The sequence below is a fragment of the Mastomys coucha genome, unplaced genomic scaffold (assembly GCF_008632895.1).
Source record: "Mastomys coucha isolate ucsf_1 unplaced genomic scaffold, UCSF_Mcou_1 pScaffold7, whole genome shotgun sequence".
In the NCBI taxonomy this organism is placed as follows: Eukaryota; Metazoa; Chordata; class Mammalia; order Rodentia; family Muridae; genus Mastomys; species Mastomys coucha.
Window position 1 is genome coordinate 32,775,962 of NW_022196913.1, and position 15,201 is coordinate 32,791,162.

A 15,201-nucleotide genomic window follows, 5' to 3' on the forward strand; every position below is an offset into this window, starting at 1 on the left:
CAGACTGGAGAGACACGGGGCCAGGAACAGGCATGGCCTTTAGCAAAACTGAGTGCACACATAAAGCAAGACTGATAAATATGATAAACATGAACTTGGGCCATGACCATGAACAGTGAAGGCTGAGGCACAAACAGGAAGTAGGATTCTGGCTGAAGAAAAGTAAGACAAGAATAGAATGAGCATTTGAAAAGTAATGAAGACAGTTCTTCCTGACTGAACAAAAGAAAACTCTGCTGTGTGGAGCTGCTAACGGCTTCTCTGGGGCATGAAGGAGGCCATGCTAGAACAGTGGTAACTGGTATTAGTTACTCTTCTGACTGTGACCAAATACCTAACAAAACAACTCAAGGAAAGGAGGATTTAATTTTGGCTCACAGTATGCAGCCATATATTCCATCACAGAAGTGGGAGGCATGGTGGCTGGGGCTCCATCTGTAGTGCTAGAAGCCCACAGCAGAGCTTGTTACATCTCTGTGGATCATGAGCACGGACAGGATAGGAAGTAGGGTCAGTCTATAAACCTGAAATTCTATAAACTCTCCCTAGCAACCCATTTCCTCTACCATGAGACAGGACTCCTAGGGGTTCCACAACATGCCAAAACAGCGCCACCTACTGGTGAGCAAGTGTTCAAACACAGAAGCCTATGTGGCACACTTCACACTGAAATCATACCAGTATTTACCTTCCTCTTAATTAAACCTTCATCATTACAAGATTACTCTCCCGGTTTCCTACTGTGACTGTTATAGATACTGAATAAGCCAAGGACTCACTGTCTGTGGAGATGAATGCTGAGTTCCAATACTGAAGCCTCAGCAAGCTCTTTCATTTATCTTAGACTGTAGCAGCAAAGACAGTAGGCATAATCATTGAACATAGAGAGCTTACATTCTAGTGCAGCCCATGGGGAAAATAGGTAAAGTCAGAGAAATAGAGGAGTGAGCAGGACAAAAATATACAGAATATACAGAATGCTGAATCATGGGTGCAAGAGTGTGCAGACTATATTCGGTTATGTAACTAGGGAATGTAAAATCTGGGATGAAATTTTTTAAAAGAAAGTTTCCAGGATCAATTACATGAAGGAGATGGCCAAGTTTCTGGAAAAAAAAATAATAAGGGAATTGACATTCAGCACACACGAGAGAGTATGATTTAAGTACCCTTTGCGGACCAGAGGCTATATTATATTGACCTCACACATTAGCTTTCCCCTTAACTCTCAGAGGAATTTTCCCAAGTTCTTTGATTCTGCCTAAACTTGATGAATAAAGACAAAGCAGGTCCGTAGAAATTAAATGTAAATGGTTAACTTGATACAATGGAGGCTTTGGAAGGTGGCCCTCTGGGCATGCGTATGGGGGATTATCTTGATTGCCATTAATGGATATGGGAAGACCCTTCCACTAGGCACAGACCATTCCCTAGGTAGGAGATCCCAAAATATGTAAGTGCAGAAAGGAAATAAAGCAGCACGGCATGCATTGTTCTGTTCTAAATACAGATTGCTTCAAGCTCCTGAGGCCCCAACTTTCCACCATGATGGACTGTACTTTGAAATCGAAGCCAAAATAAACCCTCTGTCGTTTAAGTTCTTTGTCAACATATTTTATCACAGTAACGAGAAATAAAATTAGATATCACCCAAGGTAGACAGATGACAAATGATCATATTTAACCCCAGAATCCAGGTATGCTTTGGATAGGAGTGTGGAAGGATAACAGTAAACTAGGGGCTACTGTACCAACTAATGAGGCCTGCATTGTGAGATAGTGGTAGGTGATACGTGCCTGCAACCCAAGTACTCCAGAAGTAGAGGCAGAAGAATGGGAAGCTCAAGATCATCTTTGGCTAGAGAGGGAATTCAAGGCTATGTGAAGCTTCCCCTCAAAAATCAAACCTAGTGTCAGGAGTAGAAGAAGAGGACAATGTAAGAAACCCATACAGACTAGCAAACCACATTTGAGGCTTAGACTTTGGGAGAACTTAGCCTCTAAACCCATAAATGTACAACTAAAAGGTCAAAAATCCAAAGATGGTCTGGCTTTGAAACTCAGATGAGACAGTACATGGAACATCTGGGTAAAGAAACTCTAGCAGGTAAGTAAAAATATAAACCTAAAAAATTAAAAAAAGAGAGAGAAGATGCTTGAGCCTTATGATGATAAGAAGGACTAGCTTGGCTTTGTCAGCTGGAAATCCTTTCTGTGCCATCTGAGAAGAAAGTGTGATGTCCTTGTTGGCTATTGGTGCAGACCACTATATTTTTGACAGTCAGGAAATACTTCCACTGCAATTACAAAAAGCATAGAATTGCAGGCACACACATGCAGACACATACACAGAGAGAGAAAGAGAAAGAGACAGACAGACAGAGAGACAGAGAGAGAGAGAGAGAGAGAGAGAGAGAGAGAGAGATACATTTTTAAAAATCTAGTTATAACTTAATAGCCCTCTACACAGACATACTCTAAATGACAAGTGAAATGCCATGTTATTTAGATTCATATGCACAGTGTTAAAATGCTGTGAAATCATGTAGGCTTTGACTGTCTGATGTTATTCAATTGATGTCATTAAAACAGAAGAATTAGTCTCATAATTATTCCCTATGGGTTTGACAGTCTGCCTAAAAAAAGAAAAGAGTACTCATCTCTGTCCCAAATTACCTTATCTGGGGGGAAATTAGGTGGGTTAAAGACAGCAAAACCAATGTTTCAAGAAGCCCTATGGAAAGAAAAAGAAATGTGTATCAGAAAGGAAGAACCACCCCCGGTGACTCAGAGCTGCCTCCTGTCAGGCTCTGGAGGCTGGGAGACTCCACTGCAAAGATCAGGCAAGGACAAACAGACCCTTTGGGTCTGGGTGGGCTAGTCATGCTCCGCATTCAGAAACTTCATCAGTGTGCTCATGTGTATGTGTAAACTCCCTGTGTATATACTTGAAAGTCTCCAACAAGCACAGGTTAACTGTAGAGCTGTAACTACTCAAAACGACTCCCAATTCTGGCTCAAGTGCTAGGAAGATGGCCCAATCAATCAAGTGCTTGCTTCAATGTGTAAGGACCCAACCCCTCCAGACATGGGTGGCCAAGCTCCACCCTACAAAGTAAAAACCCCAAGGCCAGATCACAAACGCCACCAATCCCTGAGCTCACTCCCAAATCAGGCCACAAAATCCCACCAATCCCAGAACACCCAGAAAAGGTCCACCTGGAAAACTCGGTGCCCAAGAAACCATATACATTCCCTGCCTCCCACCAAGTTCTTTGCTGCTTCTCTCCTGAGCAGAGGTTACCACCCTTCTGTGTTTTTTGCAGTGAATCTCATATGTGAGGTTTGTGCACTATGATTCTTTGGTAGTCTTTGGCTTCCAACTGCCAGGATACCTGTCCCTCTGAGCTGCAACACACCTAAGATTGGATCTCCATCACCCATAGAACAAGTCTGTTGTGGCGGGCCTCCTGCCTATAATACCAGGGCACAGGATTCAAAGACAGTGGGATCTTAGATCATGCTGGCCAGACACTCTGGCTTAATTAGCAGACTCCCATTCACTTAGAAACTTTGTTTCAAAAGAAATAAGGTGCTGTGCAGAAAAGGAGACACCAAGTGTTGAACTCTGGCTTCAACATACCCATGTACATACAAATGAATGTCATACAGACACAGACACAGACACACACACACACACACACACACACACACACACACACACATACCAATAAGTCACTGATAGGAATCCTTTTCCTATCTAGTTATGACTTTGGCAGGTCTGTGTGATCCTCAGAGGAGAGAATCCAATTTCACAGGAATCTAAAGCAAACCTTACTATTAATTACTAGACTTAAGGCCACACATTAAAGGCCAAGCAATTACAGAGAAATAGATATAGGGTATAGCTTGTTAGCAAAAGCCATTGATTGAGAATACAAAACCAGATTTCAACTCAAGACTCTCTTACAGTCTAACTGAATTTTAAGTGAGTCATTTTACCTACCTCATGATAATTAATGATCTTATGTATGACATGTTAAGGCATCTGACATTATCCTTAAGATATTTCTTAGAAGAAATTATACTCTACTCAAGGATATTTTTTCCATGAGAAATGCTAAATTCTCAATTTCTATAGCTATTTTAGAATCATTTTATGGATTACAGGTATTATTCATCTATGTGATATTAGCTCCACATCTTTAGAACAAATTTTGTGTGAGTTGATATTTTTGTTCCTGTAACAAAATGCCTGAAATGATCAACTTATAAAGAGAAAAGGGTGTTTTTTGTTTGTTTTGTTTTGTATGTGTGTATGTTGGTTTTTTTTTGTCTGTGTAGTTTTGGTGGTTCTAGTACCATGATAGGGTGTGTCTGTTACTATGGACTTATGGCAAAGAAACATGTCACAGTAGAGGTGTGTGGCAGAGCAAAGCTGAAAACAGCACAAACCTGAAAGAGAAGAAGGACAAAGGGCTCATCAGAGAAACAAAAGTAGCCACGGCACTTAGAAGAGGACCTCCTATGGAAAATGAACCGTGGTCCTAGCTACCATGGACTTCTTATTTAACAGAACAAAGTGAAATACCAATGGACAGAATTGCATCCAAATGGAAAAGTTCTCTTCAATAAACAGTATAGTTGGGGCTAGAGAGATGGCTCTGTTGGTGAAGGAACTTGCCACCCAAGTTTGGGGACTTGAGTTCCAATCTCCAGGATTTGCATAAAAACAGTTCACTCTTAAAGCCCAGCACTGCTCAAGGAGAGACAGGAGGCACTGACAGGAAAATCCACAGCTAGCCAGGCATTCACAGTTAGTTTCAAAGAAGGAATCACACCCAAGGTTAACCTCTGACCTCCTCCTGCAAGCGTTGGTGCACGCGCGCATACACACACACACACACACACACACACACACACACACACACACACATATGTACACACATATAGTTATCAACGTTCACAGAGAAGAACCGGAAGAAGATACGCCTGCCATAGGGAAGAGTCTTGCAAGGCCTCCCTAAGTATACTAAAGATACCAATGTATAAATAGGAAAAAAATATAAAAACACTTTCAGTAGAAAACTTTTAAATAAATATGAAGGGAAGTTTATAAAAGAAATAATCTTCAAAGAAAAAATACAAAGACATAATCACTCAATAATAATCAAAGCAAATTAAAACAAATACATTCACCTTAGAAAGAGGGGAAAGTAGGAAGTTTTATGCCCTGGGCTGGTGGGGAAAGTGGGTATTTAACACTCAGGGTAGAATGGTCTGAATTGATGAGAAGGAGTCTAAGAGAACTTTACAAAATCACCCAGAGAACATGCACCCATCTGTCTGTGTACCCTAAGATACAGTAAATGCATTAATTTAGATCCAAAATACCCGCTCCTTGGTGCTCTCCAATAAGGGATGTGTCTAAAATTTCTTGTAGCAGTCATATGTTCAGGAAGCTGACACAGAGAAAATGTGACTCTCGACCCTGGGGGAGCATATGAATAAAATGTAGACTACATTATGAGCAGTTGAATGAAATGAACTTGATGTATACACAATAAAGAGCAACTGAAAATATAATGCCCAGGGGAAGAGATACAAAGAAAGAAATGGGATCCATAACTCATATAAATTAAAAATGCAATTACAACAAAGTAACAATATGTTTTATACTACGCACAGTGACAAGCATGGACACGTTGGGTGAGGCCTGAACAGAATGGCAGGGGTCATGTACATACCAACAAGGACTCAGGCAAAAGCAAGCAGAGCCCCAGGAAAGTATAGGTAGACGGGTGTATATGCACATGGAGTCACCAAACACAATTTTTGTAAGGCAACACACTCTAATCATACCTAAGGCACCCTGCTTCTATGTTCTTCTCTTCTTGTTTTCTATTTTATTTTTAGTGTTGATCTCTGGCAACTACAATGATTGCAGGGTACAACTTTCCACCTTAAATCCCTGAGGCTTAGAGGTTTATAGCGAGTCCTTGGACCAGTTGTGAATATCACCCATTCACTGAGAGCTCAGGGTCAGAAACAGGAGATCAAGAGCCAACAGCTAGCAGACCACAGCAAATGCCTTTCCTTGGTTTCCTTTTCCAAAGTGTCAAATCCAGGAGCAGGCGGAGGGAGGGGCATAAGGAGCTGCTCTGGGCACTGACTACACTTCCGGTGAGTGAACTTTTCACCCCAACTATAGTCTTGACTTGTCTGACTGAGGCCAAAATGAAAGCAGGAAATGAGGTTCCATGCGCAAATGCATGCAGGCATATTCTGACACAGAGGAATGTCTTAAAGAACTTAAACACAGCAAGTTAGTTTCTCATAAAAATAGGAAGCTAGAAAATAGGAAAGGATGTGTGTGAAAAAGATACAGGCTGATTTCAATAGATTAGCAAGCTGAGAGGGCAAGAGGTGAGGGTGGACAGTGGAGCGAGACAGCATGGTCCTCACTAGTTTTTATTCAATACACACACACACACACACACACACACACACACACACACAAAACCAAAGCACACTAGAATTTCCATCCTCAAAAAAAAAAAAAAACTAAATACTGTCTCATGAGATGAGAGCAGCTTTAGTCCTCTAGCAAAGCATAGTTATTGAACCTTTTGAGAAGGTGTTTAGCTTGGCTAAGACACAGCTTTCTCAGAATTAAACACTCTCTGGGTTAAAGGACAGATGGCAAAAAACTCTCTCCACCTTTTTTAATATGCCCAAAAAGAAAGGTGAGGAGGAGTGGTGTTCGAGTCACACTTCATGGTTCTAGCTCTCTGTACTCACCGAGGGTACAGCGACCAGGCAGGATTGTACCAGCACAACATAGTGGTGGAAGTTTGGATCTTGAAAATCCTCCAGAGGCCTATGTATGAGGTCAATTGCCCCTGGAACAAAATGAGATGGGGTGGAACCTTTAAAAGGTGGGGCCGACAGGAGGAAGTTAGTCCACTGGAAGGCTGTCCTTCAAGGGGACACTGGGACCCCCAGCCACTCACCCATCTTATCTTTCTTAGCTTCCCAGCCATCATGAGGTGAAAAGGTATCTTCTATCACACTCTACACCATGATACATTTTGCTGTTATAGGCTCAAGCAACAGTGAAGTGTCCATGAAATGAGACCTTATAAGCCAAAGTTTCACAAAAGTGAAACTGCAACCCAAGAAAAGTCTTTCTTCCTTATAGGGTGATTGTTTCAGACATGTTGTCATAGCAATGGAAAGATGACCAATCCATGTCCTTGTAAACTAGAGAAAGAATTTTGTGTAGAAATCTTTAACGGCCAATGGCATGAGTCTAGGTTTGCAGTAGGCATCTGCCAGGATGATAATTAATACTACACTTATAAAATGAGACTGTTAACTATTTAAAACAGGGTTATCATATGGCTTAGCAGGCAAAGGTAATTAATGCCAAGTCTTATAACCTGACTTTGATTCCGGGATCCACATGGTAGAAGGAGAGAAGCAACTCCTGAAAACAAGCGCATGTGCACGCACACACAACCAAATAGATAAACAAGTGAAATAATACAAGGAGAGGTGAATTAACTTAAAACTAAAGCATAGTATATCCCACAGAATCCATATGATACAAGGCACCTAGAAGAGAAATCAAATGTACAAAGGGGAGAGCAATGGCAGTCGGGAAAAGGTGGAGAAGAGGTGCCTGCTCCAGGATAATGGAGGCAGGCAGATGTATTCACAGCACTGTTTTCAAACGGCTGCTTGTTACTGGATGAGAGGTGAACACACACTACATAGTATTTGATTAAGATTCCAATGAAATCCATGAGAGGATAAAGCATGCCTAAAGCAACCATTTCCTGAAAAGGCTCTTTTCTTGTGACTTCACAAGATTATAGTATTCCTTTCACAGATAAAGGACTGGTCCTCCACAGATGCTCAGTGAGGTCCACAGGAGGACATGGGGGCAGAGCTGCCATTCACCCAAAGGCTATATGACTTCATAGTGTCTTCCAGTGAGCATCTTCCACTCCCAAAAAGCACACTCAATTGAGAACAAGTTAAGAAGAACCACATGCCCATAATCCCAGCACTTAGGAGGTAGAGATGTAACAACAGAAAATTCAAAGTCAGCTCTGCTGCATAGCAAGTTGGAGCTGAGCACTGTCTACATGAGATGGTGTCTCAAAATTAAAACAAACAAACCACTAGGAAGGAAAGTGATAGAGGCCATTCCAGCAAGTACAAAGCCCTGGCCTCAAGCTCCAGCATCATTTCCTTTACTGTATCCAAGCAAGGTAACTTGGACTTGTAATTACCATTCAAGAGCTATCAGTAAAAGGATCTCAAAGTTAAGAGAACCTTGGGCTATAGAATCAATCAATCAATAAAACAAAATATAAATTTAAAAAAATGGCCAAGGAAGGCTTCAGAAGTATAAACTAATGATATCAGCATCCTGCCTTTGATTACTGTACTGAGGATATCATAGAAAATGTTTGTTGCAAGTGGACATTCATGTCTACAATCCCAGAATTTGCGAGTCAGAGTTAAGAGGACTGCTGTAAGTCCAAAGTCATTCTGTTCTATACAGTAAGTGCCATGCCACCCTAAGCAGCACAGTGGGAGCACCTCAAACAACAAACAGAGGAAAAGACAGTTTGGGGGAAAGCCGGGGGAGTGAGGGGGTAGGGTACATGGGGAATCTTTATATCAACTTAAAACCTGTATTGATTTAAAAGTGGATTTTTTTTCTTTTAAATGATAGGAATAGACTTTTAGGAAGGTTGTATGGTACCTTTTTTCTTTGGACAGGCATGTGCATGTCTGAGAGAGAGAGAGAGAAAGAGAAAGAGAGAGAAAGAGAGAGAGAGAGAAAGAGAGAGAGAGAAAGAGAGAGAGAATGCATGTATATACGCACATGCATGTATATATATCATAAAAATAATTCTGTTACTTGTATAAACTAAATACCACAAGTAAAATAATACTGGTTCCTTGCTATTCTCACCCAATTTCAATAGACTTTTATCAAGTATATAGTATCACAGGGTATTATACTATATCTTCTATATAAAGTTACATATTGAAATTTTCTTCCTATTTTATTACCATATTTATATATATAACCAAAAAATATATAGCTGTCAGTTTTATCTTAGCTCAAGATGAATAGAATAAAATACATAGCTGATTTGAATGAATATTTCATAAGAACATTCATATTTACTGTAAGGTTATTGAGCTATTTTTTTCCAAGTATTGAAAGAGAACAATTTTCAAACTACTACCCATTTGTTCAATGCCACGTGCCATCAAATGTATTGATATGAAAACTCTAGAAACAGAAAAATGATGTATCTATTTTATCTATGAAGAAAGATAGACTCTTAAGGACTAATTTTCCCAAATGACACAACTCAGCCCCACTTTTCCACTGTGTTGAGAGCACCCACAGCCTCACTTACTACTCAAACCAGAACAGAAACATAGCCATTCTAAGCAGCTTTGCACATTATTTTTTTTTTAAGTACTCATTCCTGGCTCCTATTTAAGGCTAATGTTTGTTACCAAAGCTGAAGAAAAATCTTAAGAGGAATGAGGGAAATGTGAGCGGAATTCCAGGCAGCCATACAGGCGTGCTCAAGTGTGAAACAGGAGAAGAACATCTGCCAAGTTCATCTTGGCCCCACCCGGTACTCTCTCACTGATCTGGGTCCAACTTCCATTTGTTTCTCTCCATCTTTCCCTCCCCTACTTCCTCTCTGTTCTAGGAGCATGTAAAACCAGAAGAAAGAGACTGGAGACACTTCAGAGAAGAGAAGGGGAAACACCACAGAGTAAGGGGAGGGCTCGCTCATCTAATCATAGCTTCATTCCATGTAGGAAAAAATTGAAAGACAAACCTTTAGAGGAGGAAAAATAACAGGGAGAAAAGTATTTGAATGCTGATGCTAAAATCAAATATTTTGGGGAAGAATCACTCAAAAGAACTAATTTAAATATGTCATTGAATCCATATTTATACACATTATAATTTAATATGAGTCAACTCTGAAGTTGGATGTACTTTCTAATTCAGTGTTATATTTAAGGTCTCTAGCTGTGTTTGATTCAGCAGCATCCAGCTTTGTTCTGCAGTACCAGTCCCCATCTCTTCAGCTGTGATGCTAACCAATTGTCTCCTACGTCTTTAACAAAACTGTCCTCACTCAGCAGCAGTTCCCAAATCCACAGACTTTATTCAAGTCACTGACCTTGACTCCATACCATATCTAAAAACTTTTGAGTCTAGTGTACGTAAATGGCCTTATTTTTAGAAAAGGAACAGAGAGTTCTCAATCTGCCTTGCTTTAAAAAGTCAAGTGGGATAGCCTGGGTGTTCATGATTAGATGTATACATAAAGAGAACGTATTATATATATACAAAGGAGTTTCATTCAGTCAGAATCATATGTTGTTTTCAGGAAAAAAAAAAAATCGGTGGAATTAAAAGATCATGATTTAAAAGACATTAAGCCAAACCTGGAAAGTCAAATACTACATGCTTCTCTTGTGTGGATCTGGAGTTTCTCACTCATACACCATACACACACGCGCGCGCGCACACACACACACACACACACACACACACACACACACACGTGACATGGAACTAAAAAGGTGACTTAATTGGGGAAGAGAGGGAAAAGGATAAGATGCAGGAGAAAGTTAAAGCAATGTCAGTGAGGACATGAATATGATCAGAGCATGTGATAGAATCCATCGAAATCATCGGTATGAACCCCTTCGCTTTGCACAACTCTCTACACTCATGAAAATATTAAAGTAGTGGTGGTTACTGTATTTTTCTTTTTACAGGCTGTTTAAAAAAAGTGGGGGGGGGGGTCTGGTGAACTTAGAAATAGTACTATCTTAACACAGCAATAGAGAGAATACCTTGTCCTAGAAGTCAAATACACAGGCTAAACAATCTGTGTCCACCCCTAACGGAAAGTATCAGCAGAAAAATATGCATTGGTCTGAAGAATCCTGTCATTTGGCTGCCCCAGGACTCAAGTGAAAACGGAGGCTCTGAAAGCCGGACCTGTAAGCTCCCCTAACCTCTAAAGGGGGAAGAAAGAATGGGACCAAAATAACTGTGTGAGGCATTGTGTTAATGTGGGAGATGCCACAGGAAATATTTTAGTACCCTCTTCAACAGATTCACACCCTGATAGAGAAGATAAAGTTAACAGACAATTTATAATTCAGTGCTATGAGAGACATCTCAAGGATAAGCTCACTGAGTAAAGGAAGCATATGGGAGAGGGAGAGTCAGGGTGCTCAGTAGAGCTCCCTAGAGGAAGTGACCCCACCCTCAAGACACACATGCTCTGTATCCACTAGGGTGGCCAAAACAACGACAGGCAACCACATGTGCTGGGCAGGCAGAGACAAAGTTGATCCCCCATACATCAACAGTGGGAAAATAAGCTGGTAAGACCTTAGAGTGAAGGTTTTACATGGCTGGGAAGATAGGCCTATCAATAAAGTACTTGCTTTTACAAATAAGAGGACCTGAATTTAATCCTCAGAATGCATGTAGAAAGCTGGGGACTGTGGCATATGTTTAAAATCCCAGCTCTACGAAAGAGGAACAAGCAGATGCCCATGGCTCCTGGGCCAGCCAGTTTAGCCTAACACAGTGGTTCTCAACCTGCGTATCCTGACTTGTTTGGCAAACCTCCAACAATATTTACACTTCAATTCATAATGGTAGCAAAAATTACAGCTATGAAGTAGCAACAAACGTAATTTTCTGGTTGAGGAGCTGTATGAAAGGGTTGCAGCATTTGGAAGGTTGAGAGCCACTGAAAGAGACTGTCTCAAAAACAAGGTTGATAGCACCTGAGAAAGATGCTGAAGTATGACCTGCACACAAGCAACCACACCCACATACAATGAAGAAAATGGTTTGACAGCACCTCAAGCTATTTAGCACAGAATTACCCTATTACCCAGCGACTTGACACTTAGGTACACACAAACATGCACAAGAATGCAGTATATTCAGAATGATTTAAAAGGAGGGGCATTTCAAGTACTCCTCAGTTGATAAACGGAACCCCCCCAGAAATCCAAAAGAAACCAGTGTCACACTCCAAAACAGATCACCCACTCAGTAAGGAAGGAAGTACCCACAGTGCTGCAACAGACAGAGAGGAACAAGCTTGGAAAGCCACACACTGTTTAACACCAGACACAAAGGTCACAAATCATGTGACTCCTGCTTCTATGAAATGTCTAAAAGAGAGAAAATCTAGACGAATGATTTAGCTATTGGAAGAAGATGGGTTCCAAGAGTAAGCATTAGCAGATACATCGTTTCACTTTGAGGCGATGGGAAATGTGCTAATGATCTACACAGAACCTTTGTAAATATTCTGAGACTTGCTGAACTCCAAGCTTTAAAATCATGAGGAATGCGAGTTTAGCTCAGTGGTAGAGTACTTGTCAAGCAGGAACAGGACCCTGGGTTCAATCTCAAGCACTGTTCAAGAGAGGTAAAATTATAAGGTGTATGAATTTTCTCTTATTTCAAAATCATCAAAGGGAGAAGTGCTTATCAGGCAAAAAACATAATTAACAGGAAAGGAAGAAAGAAAACTACCCAGGCTGGTGAATAGCAAAAAGAAAGGGAAGGGTTGGCAAGGTGACTTAGCAGGTAAAGGCACTTGGTCACAAGCCAGAGGATCTCAGTCTGATCTCCAGGGCCCACACAGCAGAAGACAACAACAGGATCCTTCAGGTTTTCTTCTGACATCCACACGCACACAGTGACACATGTACATACACACATACACACACACACATATGTGCATACATGCATACATACATATATACATACAAATATATATATACAAACAGACATGTATACATAATTATGATGATTTTATTTTAAAGATGTATTTATTTATTATACGTAAGTACATTGTAGCTGTCTTTAGACACTCCAGAAGAGGGAGTCAGGTCTCGTTATGGATGGTTGTGAGACACCATGTGGTTGCTGGAAATTGAACTCAGGATCTTTGGAAGAGCAGTCGGTGCTCTTAACCACTGAGCCATCTGTCCAGCCCGATGATTTTATTTTGAAAAGCAAAAGAGGAAAGGGGTTGGGGAGCCAAAGCATGAGATCTGAGATGTAGCTAGCTTGCCACTGGTGACAAAGACCATGTAGGAGTGCATGGGTGGAGAGGGTAGGGGAGGGAGCCAGCTACAGCTGCTGTTCTGGATGGCCAAGTGAGCTGACAAGGAACAGTAGACAGCCTGAGCTGAATGCAGGACGTCAGGAACAATCCCAGTGAAGAAAAGGCGAGAGGAAAAGTAGGAAATAAAACATATTTGGAAATTCCTCACTTCCATCTTTTACAAAAATATTTTCCACGTCAAACAGTAGAGAACAATTTACTTGGGCAGTCTGAGAAGTGACCCCCACCCATCCAGTCCCTTGGATCCCTGAATTCTTAGGGTGTGAGCAAATCTACATTCACTTCCTGTTGCTTTTTAAAGCAATGTTTACATTTTCCAGTGTTTCCTTATAGCTAATCAGCTTCTTCAGTCCTGCAGTGGGGTACCTCTTAGTTTCTTTTCCTTCCATTTTAAAATATTGCAAACACTGTTAACATCGTAAGTGGATATGAAGACACTTATGAGAATTGCAGCAATATTTACGATAAATAGTTCCCTACATTCATTGTAACATATAAATTTCTCCCTCTTTCTTTAAATTTATATTTTATAATGATTTTCATCAACATCAAGAAAGCAAATTTCTCGGCTAGGGGTGGTAGCTCAGTTGTAAACCACCTGCTTAACCATCCTGTGGCCCTAGATCTGACATTCAGCACTATACATGTGCACCCAAAATAAATCTATTCAATGGATTGTATATTTCAAAGCATATTTTTATTCCCATGCTTCAGAAGCTATTAACTCGGATTTAAATAAACAGAATAAGCTTTTACCTCAGCTGCTAACACCGTTAGACTCCCAAGTCTGAGGCTGAACTTGTCGAAGCATCTGCAAATAGTGGCAGGACTCCCGTAGGTGATTCTACCTGTGGGGGAAAAAAAGCCACTGTCTTATTTTCTCCTGGGGTGGGGGCAGCATCTCAGAATTATAACTGAATTATGTAGGAAACAGTAGTGTGCCACATATATGCACTAACCTTCTGTAGCTTTGGCCAGTATAGTGGGTCAGAGTTCTTTAAAGAACTCACCATTTAAGTGTCCTATTTATTGTGATCTTCAGTGTGCATAACTACACATGGCTGGGCGCATGCACACGTGCAAACGTGTGTGTGTGTGTGTGTGTGTGTGTGTGTGTGTGTGTGTGTGTGTGTACACCATTTCCCAAGCACTTCAATCCTTTCAGGTAGTGTTCCTGAATGAGAATTCCACAGATAAAGATCCAAGAGTACACTGAGACTTTAAAATGTGATTTCTACAAATCAGACACTAGCTAATATTTATAAGGCTTGTGTAGAACAGACCCCATTCACATGGAACTTCGTTTATTCCTTATCCCAATGCCACACCTGTAATCCCAGCGGTTAATAGATTGAGGTGGGTCTGTAAGTTCAAGGCCAACCTAGGGTAGGTACCTCACCAGACCTCCTCTAAAATGAAAAAAAAAAAAAATTTTAAAAAAAAGATAATAGGAGAAGAGGTGATAAGTGACAGTGGGGATATGTCTGTATCCAGGGATTCTGGTGAGTTCTGAATCACACTGGATATACATCTTGACATCACTTGCAACACTAAACATATGAGGAAATCCTGAAACTAGAGGGGGTGTGAAGAATCATTCAGTGGCTTATTCTCATTCTATGGTACTTCTCAAAAACACGTAAATGTAGCCCTAGATTTAGAAGGCTATCTAGTCATGGCTGTAGAGTAAATAGAGATACAGTCCTGGAGAGGAAACACAGTTTAGGCAGAGTGCCAGTGACTGGGTACATGTTGGGATGTCTCCAAAATTCTCTGATGCCAGGGCTTCTGATGCCTAACCATGTGCACAATGGGTGCTGACTGAAGAGTCTCTGGCCAGCCTGAGCATGGGAGCATGGTAAGCAATGGTGGGCATGGTGGGCACGGTGGGCATGGTGGGCATGGTGGGAGTAGTGGGCATGGTGAGCATGGTGGGCATGGTGAGCATAGCAGGCATGGTGGGAGTGGT

At 41.0% G+C, this 15,201-nt stretch overlaps 1 protein-coding gene across 14 annotated transcripts in view; it reads right to left on the reverse strand.

The window, feature by feature from the left end:
* LOC116082704 (protein TMA23-like) overlaps window positions 1-15,201 on the reverse strand; it is a 414,563-nt gene that overhangs the window by 126,148 nt on the left and 273,214 nt on the right. For all 14 annotated transcript variants that reach the window (XM_031359601.1, XM_031359600.1, XM_031359589.1 and 11 more), the window contains one exon: window positions 13,989-14,080. In XM_031359601.1, coding sequence (XP_031215461.1) covers window positions 13,989-14,080 — 92 coding nt within the window. The remainder of the gene's footprint in view (window positions 1-13,988; window positions 14,081-15,201) is intronic.